This window comes from Chenopodium album, chromosome 26 (genome assembly GCF_948465745.1).
Source record: "Chenopodium album chromosome 26, dcCheAlbu1.1, whole genome shotgun sequence".
In the NCBI taxonomy this organism is placed as follows: domain Eukaryota; kingdom Viridiplantae; phylum Streptophyta; class Magnoliopsida; order Caryophyllales; family Amaranthaceae; genus Chenopodium; species Chenopodium album.
In genome coordinates, this window is record NC_137859.1 from 6,199,877 (window position 1) to 6,216,839 (window position 16,963).

Genomic DNA, 16,963 nt, shown 5'->3' on the forward strand with positions numbered 1-16,963 from the left:
CAGAACCACCATCAATTAAGAATTTGAGATCATTCAACAGCTGTGAATAACACACATCCTCTTCCATTCATGTTGATCGCAGATTGTATCATGAATCAAGTGCAGATATCTTTTTTATTTGCCAAAAAAAAAAAAAAAAGCAAATAAGCATTACATTTTCACTACATATACAGTACCTAAGAACTACGGGTTTAGCCAAAAAAGTGAACAAAAACGCGATGGCATGAAAAGCATGCTTCTGCTGCTGCCTACACCTGGATACCAAAGCTTTATCTAGCCGACTTGCCTTCACTGGGCAGAGGGATTTTCTTGTATTCGTAGCTGTTTATATCTACTTTCTCTTGAAACGCCTGGCAAGTTCAAAGCCAATAGTACTGTAAGTCACCCTAGACTTCAATGGATACATTGTATGATACATAAAATATATGAAATGAGACTCATACCTTTAGCTCCTCTTCCAATGAAATCTTTTTCGGATTATATGCATTAACAGGTCCAGTTCTGGAAAGAGCTTTTCGTTCCTCAATGATCTCCCACTCTTTATCATCTTTTACTTTGGAAATATCCTTACTGAAAAATATATATGAACAACAGCATTAATGCAAAATACTATGCCTCCTCCCTCCCCCCACCAAAAAATATTGATAATTTTTTTCTCAAAATTAAAATTCCCAAATCCAAAATGAAGTATAGAATTGGATTTCAGGAGGCTTCAACAAACTTGTAAATGAAATGTTGCTAAATAGGGAAGTCAAGCATACTTCTTCACTTCTTAAGCAAAACTATTGTGTAGACAGGTTCAACTCTATAGTCCACAACCCTACCAAGGGAGAATTTATAAACACAATCCCCACAAGTTCAAGTCCATAAAAGTTCTATCATTTTAAAGTGTAGAATTAGAGAAAAAGCCCTAGTTAGTTAAAGGTCAACTAGTCAAGTACCAATAAGATGGATAGATTGGTAACTGGGAAGCAGCTACCTCCAAAACCACAAAACACCACCAAAATTAGTAAATATGGAACAAAGAAAAGTGGGTTCGGAAGACGGAAGGAGAGAGGAAGAGATGTGTGTATATTCCTTGAGCACAATTACTTCGAAATCTCTATTTCAAATCAAGTACACTGTAAAACTCTTGAAACAACACATGAAGAAGTTACTCAATCTGCCTCAAAGAAACACTTCTAATTCTGTCCATTAGCCATTAAGTTATCTCTAGTTGGAATTACAATGGTTAACACCCATCTTGCATGATGTAAAATGGATTATTACCCTTCACAACTCTTCTTTGAAATTTCTAAGTCAAGCAAGTTGGGATGCATATGCATGAATGCCCTTGACTTTAAAGTGCAACAGCATAGACATTGATGTCAAACCTCTAATAGATTACTCTGGATGTATCACACTAGAGAGGGCTATTGTACTCTAGCTTTAAAATCACGTTTACATGAATAATTACTGCTTAGCTCTAGTTCTACCATTTACCAAGAAAATAAGAAGTTTAAGGCTAAAAATCAGAGAGAAGATCCCACAAATTAATCTGGATTTTTATCAAATCCATTTTGGTCCAGCAAATACCAGGTTACATCCAGAATTTAGGTATGTTATAAAACAATTTCTTGAAATATAATGAGATTTTCAAATAAAATTGAATGATTATACAGAGAAAGAAAAAAAGAAGGCTAATATTGATGTAAAAAAGAAAACATGTATTTAAATGGTTGAAAGGTACTAGAGCACTGAGGTAATGTTGAAAGAATGTATTGGGATTTATCACAGAGCATAACACTCACCACCTTCCCCTGGCATAAGATGTAAATACTTCTCACTATACACTAAACAAAAAAAATCAAAAAATCAGCCATGACCAGCACTCAAGAACCGAGCCTACACTCCTTTCAATCTTGTCACTAACTATAACACCCAAACCCCCTACCTCCCAAGTCACATATAAAGTATGTTTGATAGCCTAATTACCCACCACCATATAAGCATTTCACCAAAGACAACAATCCCAGATAAATATAATTTTACCAGACAAAACGAAGTTTGTCGGATACTTTCAGACATTGAAACACACAAGTCCAATTTCCTAATTACATGTTGACAAGCTAAATCAACATTGAACAATCAATATATCTTTTACCAAACTCGTAGAGTAGCAGGGAATTCACATTTAAGCGAATAATTTAAATCTAATCAAAGGATTCACATTTAGAAACAAAAAAGGAGAGCAGTAAAAAAATTTACCTCCCTTGCAACATATGACCAAGGCCAACAGTCCCGAACACAGTGAGGGAAATGAGAGGAAGCCCGTATCTTAAAAAAGGGTTCCTCCTCCCCAATCTTTTCAATCCTGAGTACTGGAAACTCGAAAAGGATGCTCCTTTCTTCGAAGAATCAACTGCTGCCATACTCCTCCCTTCAATGAACCTGAAATTCAGAAATAATTCATTTTCCTGATTCCTGAACACTGAAATAAACTCAAGGAAACTAGACCTTACATATATATTGCAAAAACATATGGAAAACACATACTCGAGATTCGTTCAAATAAAAGTTTTAGTATAAGCTACACCTGGTTGTAGATAGAACTACATGCAACCGGATAAAATAACAACCTATTGTATGATTAAATTTGCAATCAATTGGTATATTAGAAAACAAGCAATAACAAACGCATCAAAAAATAGTTAAGCCAATAAGGCAGGTAAAATTCAATTCAGCATTTTGTTATAGCTTGTTTTCATATTATACTAATTTGAACTCCAATATTGCATCAAAATATGATTATCCTACTAGTCTACTGCAAATTTGAATTCCAACAAATGAACTAACTTTATTAAAACTGAGAGAGATAAAGAATCAATCTTTATAAAATTAAGCCCTAATTAGCAGTATTCATCATAATCACAATATAAATAGATGATCCAAATAAAAAATTAATAGATAAATAAGCAACCACAGCTCTACATGGCTCCATTTGAATCAAACTGAAGTACAAAAATTCTTCCACAACCATAATCAGCAACTTAGCAAATTTACAATATGTGGCAAAATAATGTATAAAGTTGAATGCAATCGGAATTATTTGTAGCAGAATTTTAGAAATTGGGGGAAACTAAAGCTGAAAGTGCAATTTTTTTGTACAAAATCAGGATGATTGAAGAACATATTAGAAATTAATAGGAAATTAAACAAAGATTGGAGAAAGAAATCAAATTTAAGATATGGTAGTACCTTAATAGTATAACGCCAGGAAAATGAGGTGATTGATGAAGGGGTCGCGATTTTGATTCGAATAGGCGAGAAGTTAAGTGCATAAATTGAGTCACTTTTTTTTTTTTTTTTTTTTTTTGGGGTCACTCTTCTTGTTTGGGGCAATTTGTTGGTTTAACGCACTTTTATTTAATTATTTTAACCCATGATCGATTAGTGTTTGATTTGTCGTAGTTGAACTTGGGTTTTTTTTTAATTGAATAGAACAAAAGGTGGCATAAAGGTAATTGTTTGAAGTAAGTGTAAAATTGTTGAAACAATGGTTCATAAAAATTGAATGATCCTGATTTTCTCATTAACCTCTTAAAACGAGTTATCAACTCTAACTTAAATAATCTCCCGATCACTTCTAGATTGAGAAATATGTGCATTTTAAAGTTGACCCTTCGCCATTTCATAAGATTTCAAGTCAAGAACAACACGATTTAATAAATAGCTTTATTTGTACCATAAGGTAAAAACGTCAAAAATGCTAATTGCAAAAATAAAGTATTCAATTTTTTTTTTTTTGGTGTTATATAGGGTTCATCCTTTAGGCTAATCTTAGTTGTTACGAGAGATCGAACACGGATTCTCTCTATCAAGTGCAGTCCCAATCACCACTGCACCAATAATCAATTGGTGTCATTATTCAATTTTAAAAGAAGACTATCTGTGTTTTAGGCTTACGGTTTTAGTTTAACTATGGGGCCTGTCGTAATTTCGCAAATGCACGACTCAGTAAGACTGACGTATCACGTAGTAACCGCAAATTGTGTGGACACCGAAACGGACACCAACACCAATTCGGCCTTTCCCACTTTCTCTTTCCTACCTCACCTGCCACCTCGCAGCTCACACCCCACAAAAATGGCCAACATCATAAACAACTAAACCCACTAATACCTTCCTAAATCTTGGTTGCCTTTCTTTGCTTCTCAATTTTCATATACCCTTTACTCCAAAATCCATAAATAAAACTAATTTGATTGAAAAAAAAAGTGAGGTAGAAAATGAGTCATCTTGGATATAGTTTTGCTACACAATCCACATCAAAATATGTTCTTTTGGGAAATTTGAGCAACCCCACTTTAGTTTCATCTGGGTGTAGTGAATTTCTGGGTAATTCTGTAAGAAATTACAGTTTTAGCAAAGAATTTGGCAAAAAGCAAAGAATTGGGTACTCCCCATTAAAGGTTTACATGCATTCTTCTTTGTTTTTCTTTGTTGAAGGTTGATTTTTGTGGGATTTGACAGAATAGTTTAGTTTTTTGAGTAATTGATGTTAATTTTGGTTGATGCAGGTTGTTTGTGTAGATTATCCAAGGCCAGAACTTGATAATACAGTCAATTTCTTGGAAGCTGCTTACTTGTCTTCAACTTTTCGGAATTCACCCCGTCCTAAGAAGCCATTAGAAGTTGTAATTGCTGGTGCCGGTGAGCCAAATGATCCCTCTACTTGTTTTGTTCATTATAATAATCTTGTACAATTGCATGTTGCTTTGCAAATTGGTTATTGTTTTCCTTTGTTTGTTAGAAGGAAATCAGGTTTTTGATTTGATGGACTGTGGAACTTGTTTATCAAATGTTGAGTGTATAAGATAGAGGTTTTGAGGTAGAGTTTTGATTATGAGCAATGTATGGGTTATGGTTAAATGAGACCTTTTAGGTGGAATTTTGATAAATGGGCTTAATTGTATACTGGTCTTTCCAGATTCTATATGCTAAGTTACTTAATCAGGAACGGTTGATCTGTCATGGATTATCCGTTTGATCATATATAATGATGCTCCCTTTACACCTTTTATCTCCGTCAACTGATCTAACCATCTGTGTACACAATGAAGTTAATAATCCTACCCAAATATAGCTACATGAACTTTAGTCCTAAGGTTTTGCAGTAAGCTTCATACACATCTCTTAAAAGAAATTACGTTGTCAATTTCTACCACGAGGCAAATGAGTAAAATAGTTCATCTCACAAGCTTGTAGAAGTGGTTCAATCATGCAAAGTTTTCTAGGAGAAATTTTCCTTGCATTGCTTGCTTCAGTGTGTAATGTAAAGGGGGATGTCTTGGTGATACTAATTCGTCTTTTTTCATAGTATGACACAAATACTTCAAATCTGGGAAGAGGAGTTTTTTTTTTCATTGGTGGAAACTATAGATGATTTCTGTACATTATTCTTCTGAGTTTTGGGGCACTTTGTTGCAAGAACTCTATTTTTATTGAGAGAAATAGCAGCTTGGGAGGGATTGGCAGAGAGGAGAGGGACAAAGTAAATATATTTATGGATTATTGATTTAATCATCTGTTGTCATTGAGATACTGATTTGCAGATTGAATTCTCATACTTCGTTGGAATACAGGTTTGGCTGGTCTATCCACAGCAAAGTATTTAGCAGATGCAGGTCACAAACCCATATTGCTGGAAGCACGAGATGTTTTGGGTGGGAAAGTGAGTTATATTCTGTGCTTGTACTTTTACAGCTTCAAAAATATATTAATGGTGCTTCCCGATTCATGTCCATTAAGCAGATGGAACATCTTTTCTGATTTGGCTGTATAGTTTTATATAGCTGACATTGATTTGAAATGTTGAGAATACAGGATGGACTTGAGAACATGTACTGAATTGAACTTCTGTTATGCGCAGTTTTTGGTAGTAAATCTTGTGGACTTGTGGTGCTTATAAATCGTATGTTGCATGACAGATAGCAGCTTGGAAAGACAAGGATGGGGACTGGTATGAGACAGGGCTACATATATTCTGTAAGTGTATTCTACTTTTACAATCAGGGTTACCTTATACGCCCCTACCACCCGCATAATGGAAAAATGTAATGAAAAATATTTTATGACCTTTTTCTTTCTGTCTGATAACACAGTTGTGTGTCTAAACTTTGGAATATATTGACTGTGTTAATCTGGTCTTATTGGCACAAATTTCTACTATTAAACTGTCAAATCGATATGCTGAAGATTTTCATATTTTCTTGAAGTTGGGGCATATCCAAATGTACAGAATCTGTTTGGAGAGCTTGGTATTAATGACCGATTACAATGGAAGGAGCACTCAATGATTTTTGCAATGCCTAGCAAGCCTGGTGAATTTAGCCGCTTTGATTTTGAAGAAGTCCTGCCTGCGCCATTGAATGGTAAGTATGCTGATCATAATTCCCAAGCCAATTCTCAATCTACATGACCCAAATCAAGACAAAACTAATGCCTTTCACTGGGCACCTACCAAGAATTTTCATGTGGTTAGAGTTGTGTTCAATAGGCTCTATAGTATCTAGACCAACCAAACCTTAAGATCGATAGTATTAGTGTTGTAATCTTTAAGGCTAATAATATTTTCCCATCAAAAAAAAAAAAGGCTAGTAATGTTTGTAAAAGTGAAACAAAAACTCCTTATGCTTATACATATAAAACGGGTAACTGTATCAAAAACCATCATTCATGTATATTCTGGAAGATTCATGAAAATTTTATTCTTAACAACGCTATCTCTATTCAGGGGTATGAAAGCCCCTGTTAGTCTGTTACCAATTGTCTTGGTTTGCTGTAGCCATTTCTTCAAAAATCTAAGTCGTTTTAGTGAACCACTCTTCATGAGTGAGGTTAATTTGTTTTGATACTATCTAATGTGTTTCGCAGGCATATGGGCAATCTTAAGGAATAATGAAATGCTTACCTGGCCTGAGAAAATCAAGTTTGCTATTGGTCTCTTGCCTGCAATGGTTGGTGGACAATCGTATGTTGAGGCACAAGATGGTTTGAGTGTCCAAGAGTGGATGAGGAAGCAAGTAGGAAAATTCAATCATTTAAAACTGCCCCATTGATAATTACATTTTGTTCTGTTGATTATTGTATGTCTAGTTCTAAATTTTGAATTTGCTGAGGGCTTCAAGTGTTGAAAATCTTTTGAAAATTTTTGTAGGGTGTACCTGATCGTGTAACTGATGAAGTTTTTATTGCCATGTCAAAGGCATTGAACTTCATAAATCCTGATGAACTTTCGATGCAGTGCATCTTGATTGCTCTGAACCGATTTTTGCAGGTATGTGTACAATTCATTGTCCACTTTAGATTTTCAGATCTCTTGTTTGCATAAACTGCTTTATACAAATTTTAAGGAATTTTAGGAAGAAAATGTGACATAAAAGAATCCTGTACACTGATATGGAAAATAATTTGACATCAATAGGAGAAGCATGGTTCCAAAATGGCTTTCTTGGATGGCAATCCTCCAGAAAGGCTGTGCATGCCTATTGTTGAGCATATAGAGTCACTTGGTGGTGAAGTGCGACTCAATTCTCGTCTTCAGAAGATAAAGTTAGCTCAGGATGGAACTGTAGATAGTTTTCTGCTAACTAATGGAAAAGAGGTTAGAGGAGATGCTTATGTCTCTGCTGCTCCAGGTGTGTTTCTCATCTTCATCAAATACTAGCATTAATTTTAATCAGGTTCTGAGCAAGCTTCAGGGCAACAGAATTGCAAGTTCCTTATCTAAGACAAACTTTTGATGAAACTAACTATCGCAGTTATGATGATCTCTGATATACCTTTTTTAATTTCTTTGTCAGTCGATATCCTGAAGCTGCTGCTACCTGATGAGTGGAAAGAAATTGCATACTTCAAAAAGTTGGATAAACTAGTAGGAGTTCCAGTCATTAATGTGCACATATGGTTAGTTAAAACTTCTTCTATATGGTAGGGTATATGAACTCTTCTACTATGGAGACTGACATTAATTTATTGTTGCTTGCAGGTTTGACAGAAAATTGAAGAATACATACGACCATCTACTATTTAGCAGGTTTTACCTGATTCACTGTCAAAACCATATTCTTGTCAGAGCATGAAAATATTCTCATTTATTCCTTCCCCTTCACTTGTAATGCTTGCCTTGTTTCCAGTCTTTTTTATTACCCTTTAATCCACCAACATGAAATCGGGGAAAGGAGTCACTAGACCATCTATGGACTGATTTTTCTCTATTTGTTCGGAAATAAGGCTGTTTGGAAATAAGGCCTGTTGATCCCTGTCTGCAGTGTATTTGATTCAGGTTTTGGGAAAGACCTTTTTTTATTATTATTCTTTTTTTTTTTTGGTGTGGATGACTGGTGTTTCTTTTGTTAGCAATTGTTTGTGTTTAAATAATTTTATTGTTGCATAAGTTATACGAAGTAGCTTATTACTGGAAGTGTAGAGAATTAAAGATCCTTACTGTTTACTTGATTTTTGTTCTGCACTCGTGTGTAGAGTTTTCTCCTAACTTTTGATCTTTGCCATTGCAGGAGTAATATTTTGAGTGTCTATGCTGATATGTCATTGACATGCAAGGTGAGCATTACACTGCCTATGTTTTTTTTCCTGTTTTGTCTCCATTTTTTTTTTTAAAAAAAAAAAAAAAAAAAAAAATCTTGCCTCTTATTATCGTGAATTGTAACGTCTTCATCAATTCTGCTTTGATCATTATATATGGATATCCTTTTGTTTGTTTTATTTATAATTTTTGACCCGGGAGTGTTTTTACTGTTATTATGGAACATCTGCTTTCAATGGTAAATACTCCATAAACTTCTCTGATTGTATGAGCTGAAAAGTTATCCCTTATTTTTATTATCTGTCCTTTTCTTTTCATGCCCCACAATGTTCATCTATGCTTTCTGGTGTATACAGGAATATTATGATCCAAATAAATCTATGTTGGAATTGGTATTTGCACCAGCAGAGGAATGGATTTCTCGCAGTGACACTGATATTATTGAGGCAACAATGATAGAACTTGCCAAACTTTTCCCTGACGAAATTGCAGCTGATGGGAGCAAGGCTAAGATCCTCAAATATCATGTCGTCAAGACTCCAAGGTGAGTGATTACTAACTTTAAGATTTGATGATTGTTCCTTAATCCTGAGATTCCTGACTGGATTATCATAACTGCTGTCATGTTTACAGGTCTGTTTATAAGACAGTTCCAAATTGTGAACCTTGTCGGCCGCTGCAAAGATCACCTATAGAGGGTTTCTATTTATCTGGTGATTTCACGAAACAAAAATATTTGGCTTCAATGGAAGGAGCTGTTTTATCTGGGAAGTTTTGTGCACAGGCTATTGTGCAGGTAATAAGGCTTTCCTAGAACACCGTAGTCACAGTGATTATGTACTGGATTAAGTTTTCAGAAATGCATATTCTTTTCATTTTGGTGATAAATATTCCTTATTTGTCATCGTATGCAGGATTATGAGTTGCTTGTTGCTCGAGCACAAAGAGAATTGGCAGGGGCGGGCAATGTATAATTCTGAAATACTTTTGACATTCGCCATTTATAACATCATTGAAGATTTGGATTGGTGACCTGATTATTCATATCGATATTCAACAACTCAAACAAATTTCTACACTTTGTGTTGGTGCCACTTCAAGTTCTTGTTTGAGATATCACATGAGAAAAGTTCTTAAGTATTCTGCTAGATATTTGTATAGCTCAATTCTAGAGAAAACATGTACATGCTTCATATGTGACTTGATAAATTGTAAGTAGATACTCAACATCATGGAAATTTTTTGTGGAATGGGAAGAAATTCTGAAAAATGTCACTTTCCTGATGTTTGTAATTTGATTAGCAATATGCCCACTTTACCCCTACACGTGTCAAACATAGATTGTGGTCCATGACCTTCCATCATACTAAAGGAAAACCCTAAATTATATACTTCATACTTCCTTAGTTTAAATCGCTTCATATTATTTGACGTGCTCTGACTTTGGGCATTATTCACATAGGTTCTTTCATACGGTTTAAAGTGTTATAACTTCGGGCACTATTTACATAACCTTTTTTTTTTTTTTTTTTTTTTTTATTGTGACTTGTGAAAAACATAGCTATGCGGCTATGTGGGGATTTGTAAGATAAGTCGTCATATTAAATTATGAAACTACTATAACAAAACTAGACTTAAACTACGAAATAACAAATTTATAAAGAGATTGATAAACAAAACTCCTTCAGAAAAGAAACATGACTTATCACTGGAATATGAACTGCTCTAAAATAACACAAATCGAACATAACCTAAGTCACATGTTTGCATACTCGCCCAACAAATACCAGTTTACCACATAGTACATCTTTAACACTTTGATTGTCACTAACAATAACAAGCTGTTAACTTTAATTTGACTCTTTAACCGTACAACAAAACATTGACTTACATTGCATAGAGACCAATCACAAAATCCAAGAAAGTTGGAAACTTAACTCATTTCACAATTATAAGAATGTTGATCTAGAGATTTTCGGTCCCAATCTTGCAATCTCAACAAAATCTATCAATTTTAGCTACATTATGGTTTTTATATTACATAAGATTGGCATTTCTTGGTGCTGTAACTTGGAAAACGATATTACTTTTATGAAAAGGAAAAGGGTAGACTTATGTTAGCAATCTCAACGTACCGCCATTGTTGAGGCAAAACATCTCCCTTATACTATAGCATTGTATCATCCTCAATCTCAAACATGTATAATTCATTGAATCTTGGGATTTTGGTATCAAGAGCATAAAACGAAGAAGATTGTGTTTTTCCTTAATGCTAAAGCCATGCATGCGCGCTAGCTATACCATAAATTAAAACATGATCGTGCAGATTGAATCATGTGCATGGTATACCCGGGTGTATAATGGACAACCTAATATATGTACGCAATTTTTATTACATGATTTATCTAAATTAATTTATCTTTTAGACAAAATCTAAATCGGCTTTTTGAAATCGTGGTTTCTTCAACTAAAGTCACAACCCTCGCCTAAACTCATGAACTCTTTTCTAATGAACCATTTAAATAAAGCTGTATACCTTAACTAACAAACATCCAAACTTTGGCTTAAATTCTTTCATATTCTATCTAACAGAACTAGGCATGACTCGAGTTTTACCAAATCGTTTGTAAACAAAATCATCCATGAATCGCGATAAGGGTGGATGCCAAACGAGATCATTACAAGATCAGTGTGCAACCACACCAGTAGACAGTTACCAGAAATCATGAAGCATATTATCTTCATTGGAAAAGCACATTTATACACCAACAAACAAAATATAAATTTGTTCGTGTTATATACTTGTATATACAACTTTGCATAGTTCATTAGACTTTGTTAACTGATTTGAAGGCAGTAACGTGATCAAATCATTAACGAATCAGCAACTGATATTAGTTTTAGCATTAGTAACCAAATTAGATTGCATCTTTAATTTGGGACAGTAAATCAGTCAAATGGACTAGTAATTAATTTTACTTATTAGATATGCAAATCAATCTCACTTTCACACCCAATGTAAGTTGTAAATATTAATTTTAAATAACCTCTTAACCTTTATGCCATGTTATGTAGATCATATCAATATTTGACCAAGATCAAACTTATGGTCTATTTCGTTCTCTACGTATTTTAACTTATTTCAAACAAATTAACTTATTTCAAACATAATATAGTACGAGTTCAGATAAACCCGGACAAATAAAAGTTCAGTAGTCGAGCTTAACAAAAACACACATTGATTATAATATACTAAACTTTTGTTTATAATGAAAATTGGTCTTTCCCAAGTAAAAATATGTTTTTAATGGAGTAATAAACTAGAATAGTCCTAAGCCATAAGTTAGAGATCAATAACTTTCAAGAGTTGAATTCTTTTCTATTTACTAATTTCCATATTAAAAGTATATAATAATATATGAACAACATTTGCTGTAGTTCAACTTGAATTAATAAACTATGTCAACATTAGTTACCAATACTAAAGAATATCATGAAGATATAAACAACGTTGTCTTATAATTAGAAAATCGAGCAACAAACCTAAGAAGACTTTAGGTTGCTCCAATTAGAGACCAACCAACAACATATCATGTGGAAAATCCTAAAATTGCAATTTGCAAGTGATTAGGAATACTTGTACACCAAATCTTTCAACCAGATAATGGCAATTGGCAAGTATCATCAATAATTTAATAAACAGCTTTTTGTATTTAGCATTAACAATAATTAGTTAGTTATCTCCAAAATCTATTGCAATAATTGTGATTTAATTTGTTTTTGTTTTTAGTTGGTTTTTAATCATGTGCTGCTTACTCAAGCTAAACTATTAATGATCAATATGAGGTAGGCCATTTTCCAACCACATATTTGAAACTAAATTAAGTCATCGTTTTGAACATATAAAGATTTGGTGGTACATGAGATATGCTACAAATCTTGTTTGTTTTAAGCATAAGGATGTATTAATTAACTATTTACATATTAAGATCAATATATATGAGAATTATAATACAAAAAGAGATTGAATCGGAATCCAAATTCTTGCTAATTTTGATTGCATACATAAAATAACTCTTTTAAGTTGCTTGGTTTCGGATTAGGGAAGATATTTATGAAGAAGTATATATAAAAGCCCGCTGTTAAGAAAGCATCTCAACTATTTTATTTGGTTAAAATATCCTTCAACTATCAATGTTGGCTACAAAATTGCAAATACAACTCTCTCGTCACATCAAATTTGAATGTGTGAAATGTATTTATCATTATAATATTGATATTTAATCTGGTGGCTTGGTGTTTGGTGCATAATTTTTTTTTATTTTTAAAAAAAAATAAAAAAAAATAAAAACTCCCTTGATGAAACAAGTTCCATATAAATTGGAAAAATTATAGCCTCTCCTAGATGCTTAATTTGTTAACATGCATATGCAATGTGGCAAGACTTCCATCACACCTCTATGAATTCCACATCAAATAAAAGCTTAATTTGGTTATCAATTGAAAAATAGAAAACATGTAGGCTCCATATAATTGTGAAGCTTCATTAGAGTTTAGTACCTTTCTAATTCTATGATTGATCATCCTAATCGAAGCATCTATTTAATTCCATGCATATCCATTTCTATGCATCATAAATTCTTGTCACAAAATTTTTAGACTAGTCTTTGTCACTCTTGTCGCACGGAACCAATAATATCAAACACATAAAATAGACCAATTATAAGATGGGAAAAAAAGAAGGTGATTATTACTTGAATTGGCAAAAAGATTGATTTAAAGTGTTAGGTTTTGTATTTGATACTATTGTCTAATTCTTATTTGTCATCTTCCTTCCTATAAAAATCATCTGGTGACTTAACCAATTTAAACTTCACTCTAAGAATTAGAATTCAATACGCTCTAAGACTAATTCGCTCACTAAAAACATAAAACCTTGAATTGATTCCATTACGAGATGAGGTAGGTTCCATATAAACCGGATATGATTCTTCAAATCCTATCAACTAAAAGTACGTAGCTTAACATATAATATACCCTTAATTGCCTATCTTCCATCTAATTAATGTCTAAACCATAAATAATTAACACAGCCCATTGTTTGTTTGGGCGTGTAATTCAATTATTTTTGTATAATTTAGCTATAACCATGGTGTCTATGACGTGTGTTGGGAGGTGGGACCTTATAAAATTTTGTGCAAATCCAACCAAACAAGGCCTAAGCCCTCTAAATTATCATCTCATTGCCGGGTAATTGTTCCCTTACAACTCTACCTTTGCTTTGTTTTGTATAAACATCCTTCCTTTTTCTAATGCCTCCTTTGCCAACTTTCTAATCTTTCTATTACAATTTTCCCTTTAAAATTATAATTATTAACCTCTTCTAGGAAACTACGTCGTTTTACTCACAAATTTCTTAGTAGTAAATTGTATTTTAAGTTCATGTCCACGTTCACCTCCCCATCTTAAAAACTACGTCGTTTTATTTTTTCACACATATCCCACTATTTTCTATACTAGTCATGTTCACCTCCTCTTAGATTATCCCCTAATATATTTATTGTCAACTCATTGGCATGTAATATATATACACCACATTGTCTATCATTTTTTCGTAGTCAGTGAAGTATTCATTCTTCCTCTTTACACAGTGAAGTTTCTTCTTTTTCATTTTTTCCCTTCACATTCTTTTCCTAATCACTTGAAAAAAAAAAAAAAAAAAAAAATCATCAAGTCATGGCTGAAATCCAACAATTCAAGAGTGTTTCATATGTTTCTTCAAAGAGAAAGGGAAGTGGAATATCAAGGAAGTGTGCTTCTTTGGTTAAAGAACAGCGTGCTCGAATCTATATCCTAAGAAGATGTGCTACAATGCTTCTATGCTGGTATATTCAGGGTGATGAATAGAGATCCTTAATCCGAGGTTTTGTGTTTTGATGTAATCCGGTGCATATCAGTACTAGCTAAATATTCGAATACGTAACTACACCTTTTTCTAGGATACGGCTGGGGTGGCTGGCTGGCTAGTGGTTTCTTTTCTCTCCCTTTTTTCAGCGATCTCCTCCGATTTTCTCCTGGCGGGTCGAGCTTGATTGGTCAAGCAGTAGTGCAGCTTCTTTTTATCACCATCTCTTACAACATCCAAAATTTTTGACCCAATTGGCAAATATATTATTGGGTTTTTTACTTTTTTGTTTTGGATGTTGTTGTTTCAGAGAATTTATGGGTGCACTACTGCTTTTTTTGGCGAACCAGCATACAGAATGCTGATGAGGCTTCCAAACATAACCTCGACGTTGCTGGGGGAATCGGATTTGAGGTGGCTGAAAAGGGGATATCTATACTCACACTTGGTTGAATGTAACTTGAAAGAGTTTTGTCCTGGGGACTAATTATAAATATAATATGTATTTTGATCAAAGTTTGGTTCCATGTTTCTGATACCTTATGATATACGAAGTATGAAGAAATTAAAATAAGCGAGAATGTTGTATGTACTTGTAGTACTTCAACATTCCATCGCAAAGAATAATAGAATTATAGAATTTATAATAAAGTTATATTTCATGTCAAGAATATTTGTTCCTTTAACGATATTGTTTGTTGCTCTCACGTTAATTTCTGGAAATGTTACAGGTTTTCCTAATACACACTACACACAATACAAGTTGCATAAACAGACCAATATTGTCATTAAAGCTAAAACCTTAATTTGTTCAATAAGGTGAGAGCAGATGCATGCACATTGCATATAAGACTAAATGGCAACAATTGCATATAAGACTAAATGGCAACCAAGAGTAAGCACACACCAATCGCGAATAATTTCATGTACCTGAGTGCACCATTTGATTCTTGCCTGTAATGATGATTGTCGCCTGTTGCCACTAGGCGATACAAACAGATTCAAGGCCATAACCTAATTAGTTGTATCATTATTTGCAAAGCTTGGTTGCTACACCAACATTTTCGAGTAATATAGAATCGAGTAGTATTGTGGTAATTAGTTTCAAGTGTTGATCAGCAAATGTGCCCCAATTAAGACAGGTTTTAGTTCAGACAAATTGCAATTTGAGCCAAATTTAAACTCAAATGCATTTCCATTGACCAAAAACATTGTATATTTTCTTTGCTGAATCAATTTGATTATTGTCGTAAAGATCAATTCAAAGAAAAGCAATTTCAATTACAATTACAATTTCTAACAATCAAACCAATTCGACAGCAAAATTACAAAAAAATATATCCAAATTAGCAATAAATTAGCAACAACGCGATCAATTTCATTGCAATCAACTACAATTTCTGATCAATTACAAACAAAATTCATGTGATTCAATTTCCAGTTTCAATCAAACTCACAAATCAACAACAATCACAAACTAAAATTAAACCACAAAATTAGAAAACCCTAAACGAATTAAAACTCACTATAACCACCAGATTGGGCATCAAGAAGACCACCATAAGGATCAAAATCACCAACAGGAGCCCTAAGAACACCGTGCAAACAAACAAGAACCCCGGAAATGACAATCGAAACAACCAAATTCATCCAAGCATTCGCAACAACAAAAGCGATGATCGTAATCACAGAAAGCACACCAACAATGACACGATCGTCAACGACGAACCCTAGAATTTCGAGCGGCGAAGTGCGGGAGGAGGAGAAGAAGAAGTAGTACCAGGCGACGGCGGAGAGGAAGACGAGGAGGAGAGAGAGAGGGCGAAGAGCGAGAGTGAGGAAGAGGACGATGAGGAAGATGTTGAGGTAGTTGAGTTTGAAGTGGGAGATGTTTGAGTTGAGGCGAGTTGTGGCGTCGGAGAGGGAGACTGGGAGGGAGAGAGAGTGGATGTCGAAGAAGGATGGCCAGGGTTGGGTGGTTGCTGCGGCGGCGTAGTCGCCGGAAGGTTGGGAGGACATTGTTTGGGGAGGATGTGGGGGATTAGACAGGGTTCAGAAGAAATTGGATCGTGGACCGGTTGAGTTATATTTTGTTTACAAAAAAAAAAAAAAAAAAAAAAAAAAAAAAAGGAACAAAAGAAAGAAAAAGTCTGATGTCAACCACAATAAGGACTAACTTTTAATACAGTCCGTCTTACATTACGAAATAACCCCTATTACACTAACGAAGTAACCCGTGCCACATATAAGACTTTGTGAATTTTATTTTGATAAAATTTGGTACTAATATGAGATTTAATTCTTGGTATTTTTAATAAAAGATTATAAATACCAACGAGTATTGATTAGTGTCATTAATGACGAGTAATTATTGGTTTACACTGTCTCGATAATAGAAGATGTCTTTTTTATGGTCGGGTAAAAACTTAAAAAGTATCGTTTGTTATGTTTTCATTTGCCTGATCGAGAAT

General features: G+C 33.9%; 2 protein-coding genes and 1 pseudogene across 2 annotated transcripts; 1 reads left to right on the top strand and 2 right to left on the bottom strand.

Annotated features, from left to right (window-relative positions):
* Nucleotides 1-29: 29 nt before the first annotated feature.
* LOC145618428 (uncharacterized) lies at nucleotides 30-3,357 on the bottom strand. The gene is made up of 4 exons (XM_081673196.1): nucleotides 3,238-3,357; nucleotides 2,248-2,430; nucleotides 444-570; nucleotides 30-350 (listed from the first exon to the last, which is right to left on the bottom strand). The coding sequence occupies exons 1-4, from the start codon at nucleotides 3,318-3,320 to the stop codon at nucleotides 270-272; spliced, it is 474 nt and encodes a 157-aa protein (XP_081529322.1). The 5' UTR covers nucleotides 3,321-3,357; the 3' UTR covers nucleotides 30-269.
* An 888-nt stretch (nucleotides 3,358-4,245) lies between these two features.
* On the top strand, nucleotides 4,246-9,857 carry LOC145616498 (15-cis-phytoene desaturase, chloroplastic/chromoplastic-like). The gene is made up of 14 exons (XM_081671230.1): nucleotides 4,246-4,451; nucleotides 4,560-4,692; nucleotides 5,625-5,713; nucleotides 5,970-6,027; nucleotides 6,258-6,413; nucleotides 6,916-7,064; nucleotides 7,199-7,318; nucleotides 7,466-7,679; nucleotides 7,845-7,947; nucleotides 8,030-8,077; nucleotides 8,559-8,604; nucleotides 8,944-9,131; nucleotides 9,221-9,383; nucleotides 9,502-9,857. Exons 1-14 carry the CDS (start codon nucleotides 4,269-4,271, stop codon nucleotides 9,559-9,561), a joined length of 1,710 nt encoding a protein of 569 aa, XP_081527356.1. The 5' UTR covers nucleotides 4,246-4,268; the 3' UTR covers nucleotides 9,562-9,857.
* Nucleotides 9,858-15,849: 5,992 nt separating this feature from the next.
* LOC145618568 (PRA1 family protein F3 pseudogene) lies at nucleotides 15,850-16,566 on the bottom strand (annotated as a pseudogene).
* Nucleotides 16,567-16,963: the final 397 nt, after the last annotated feature.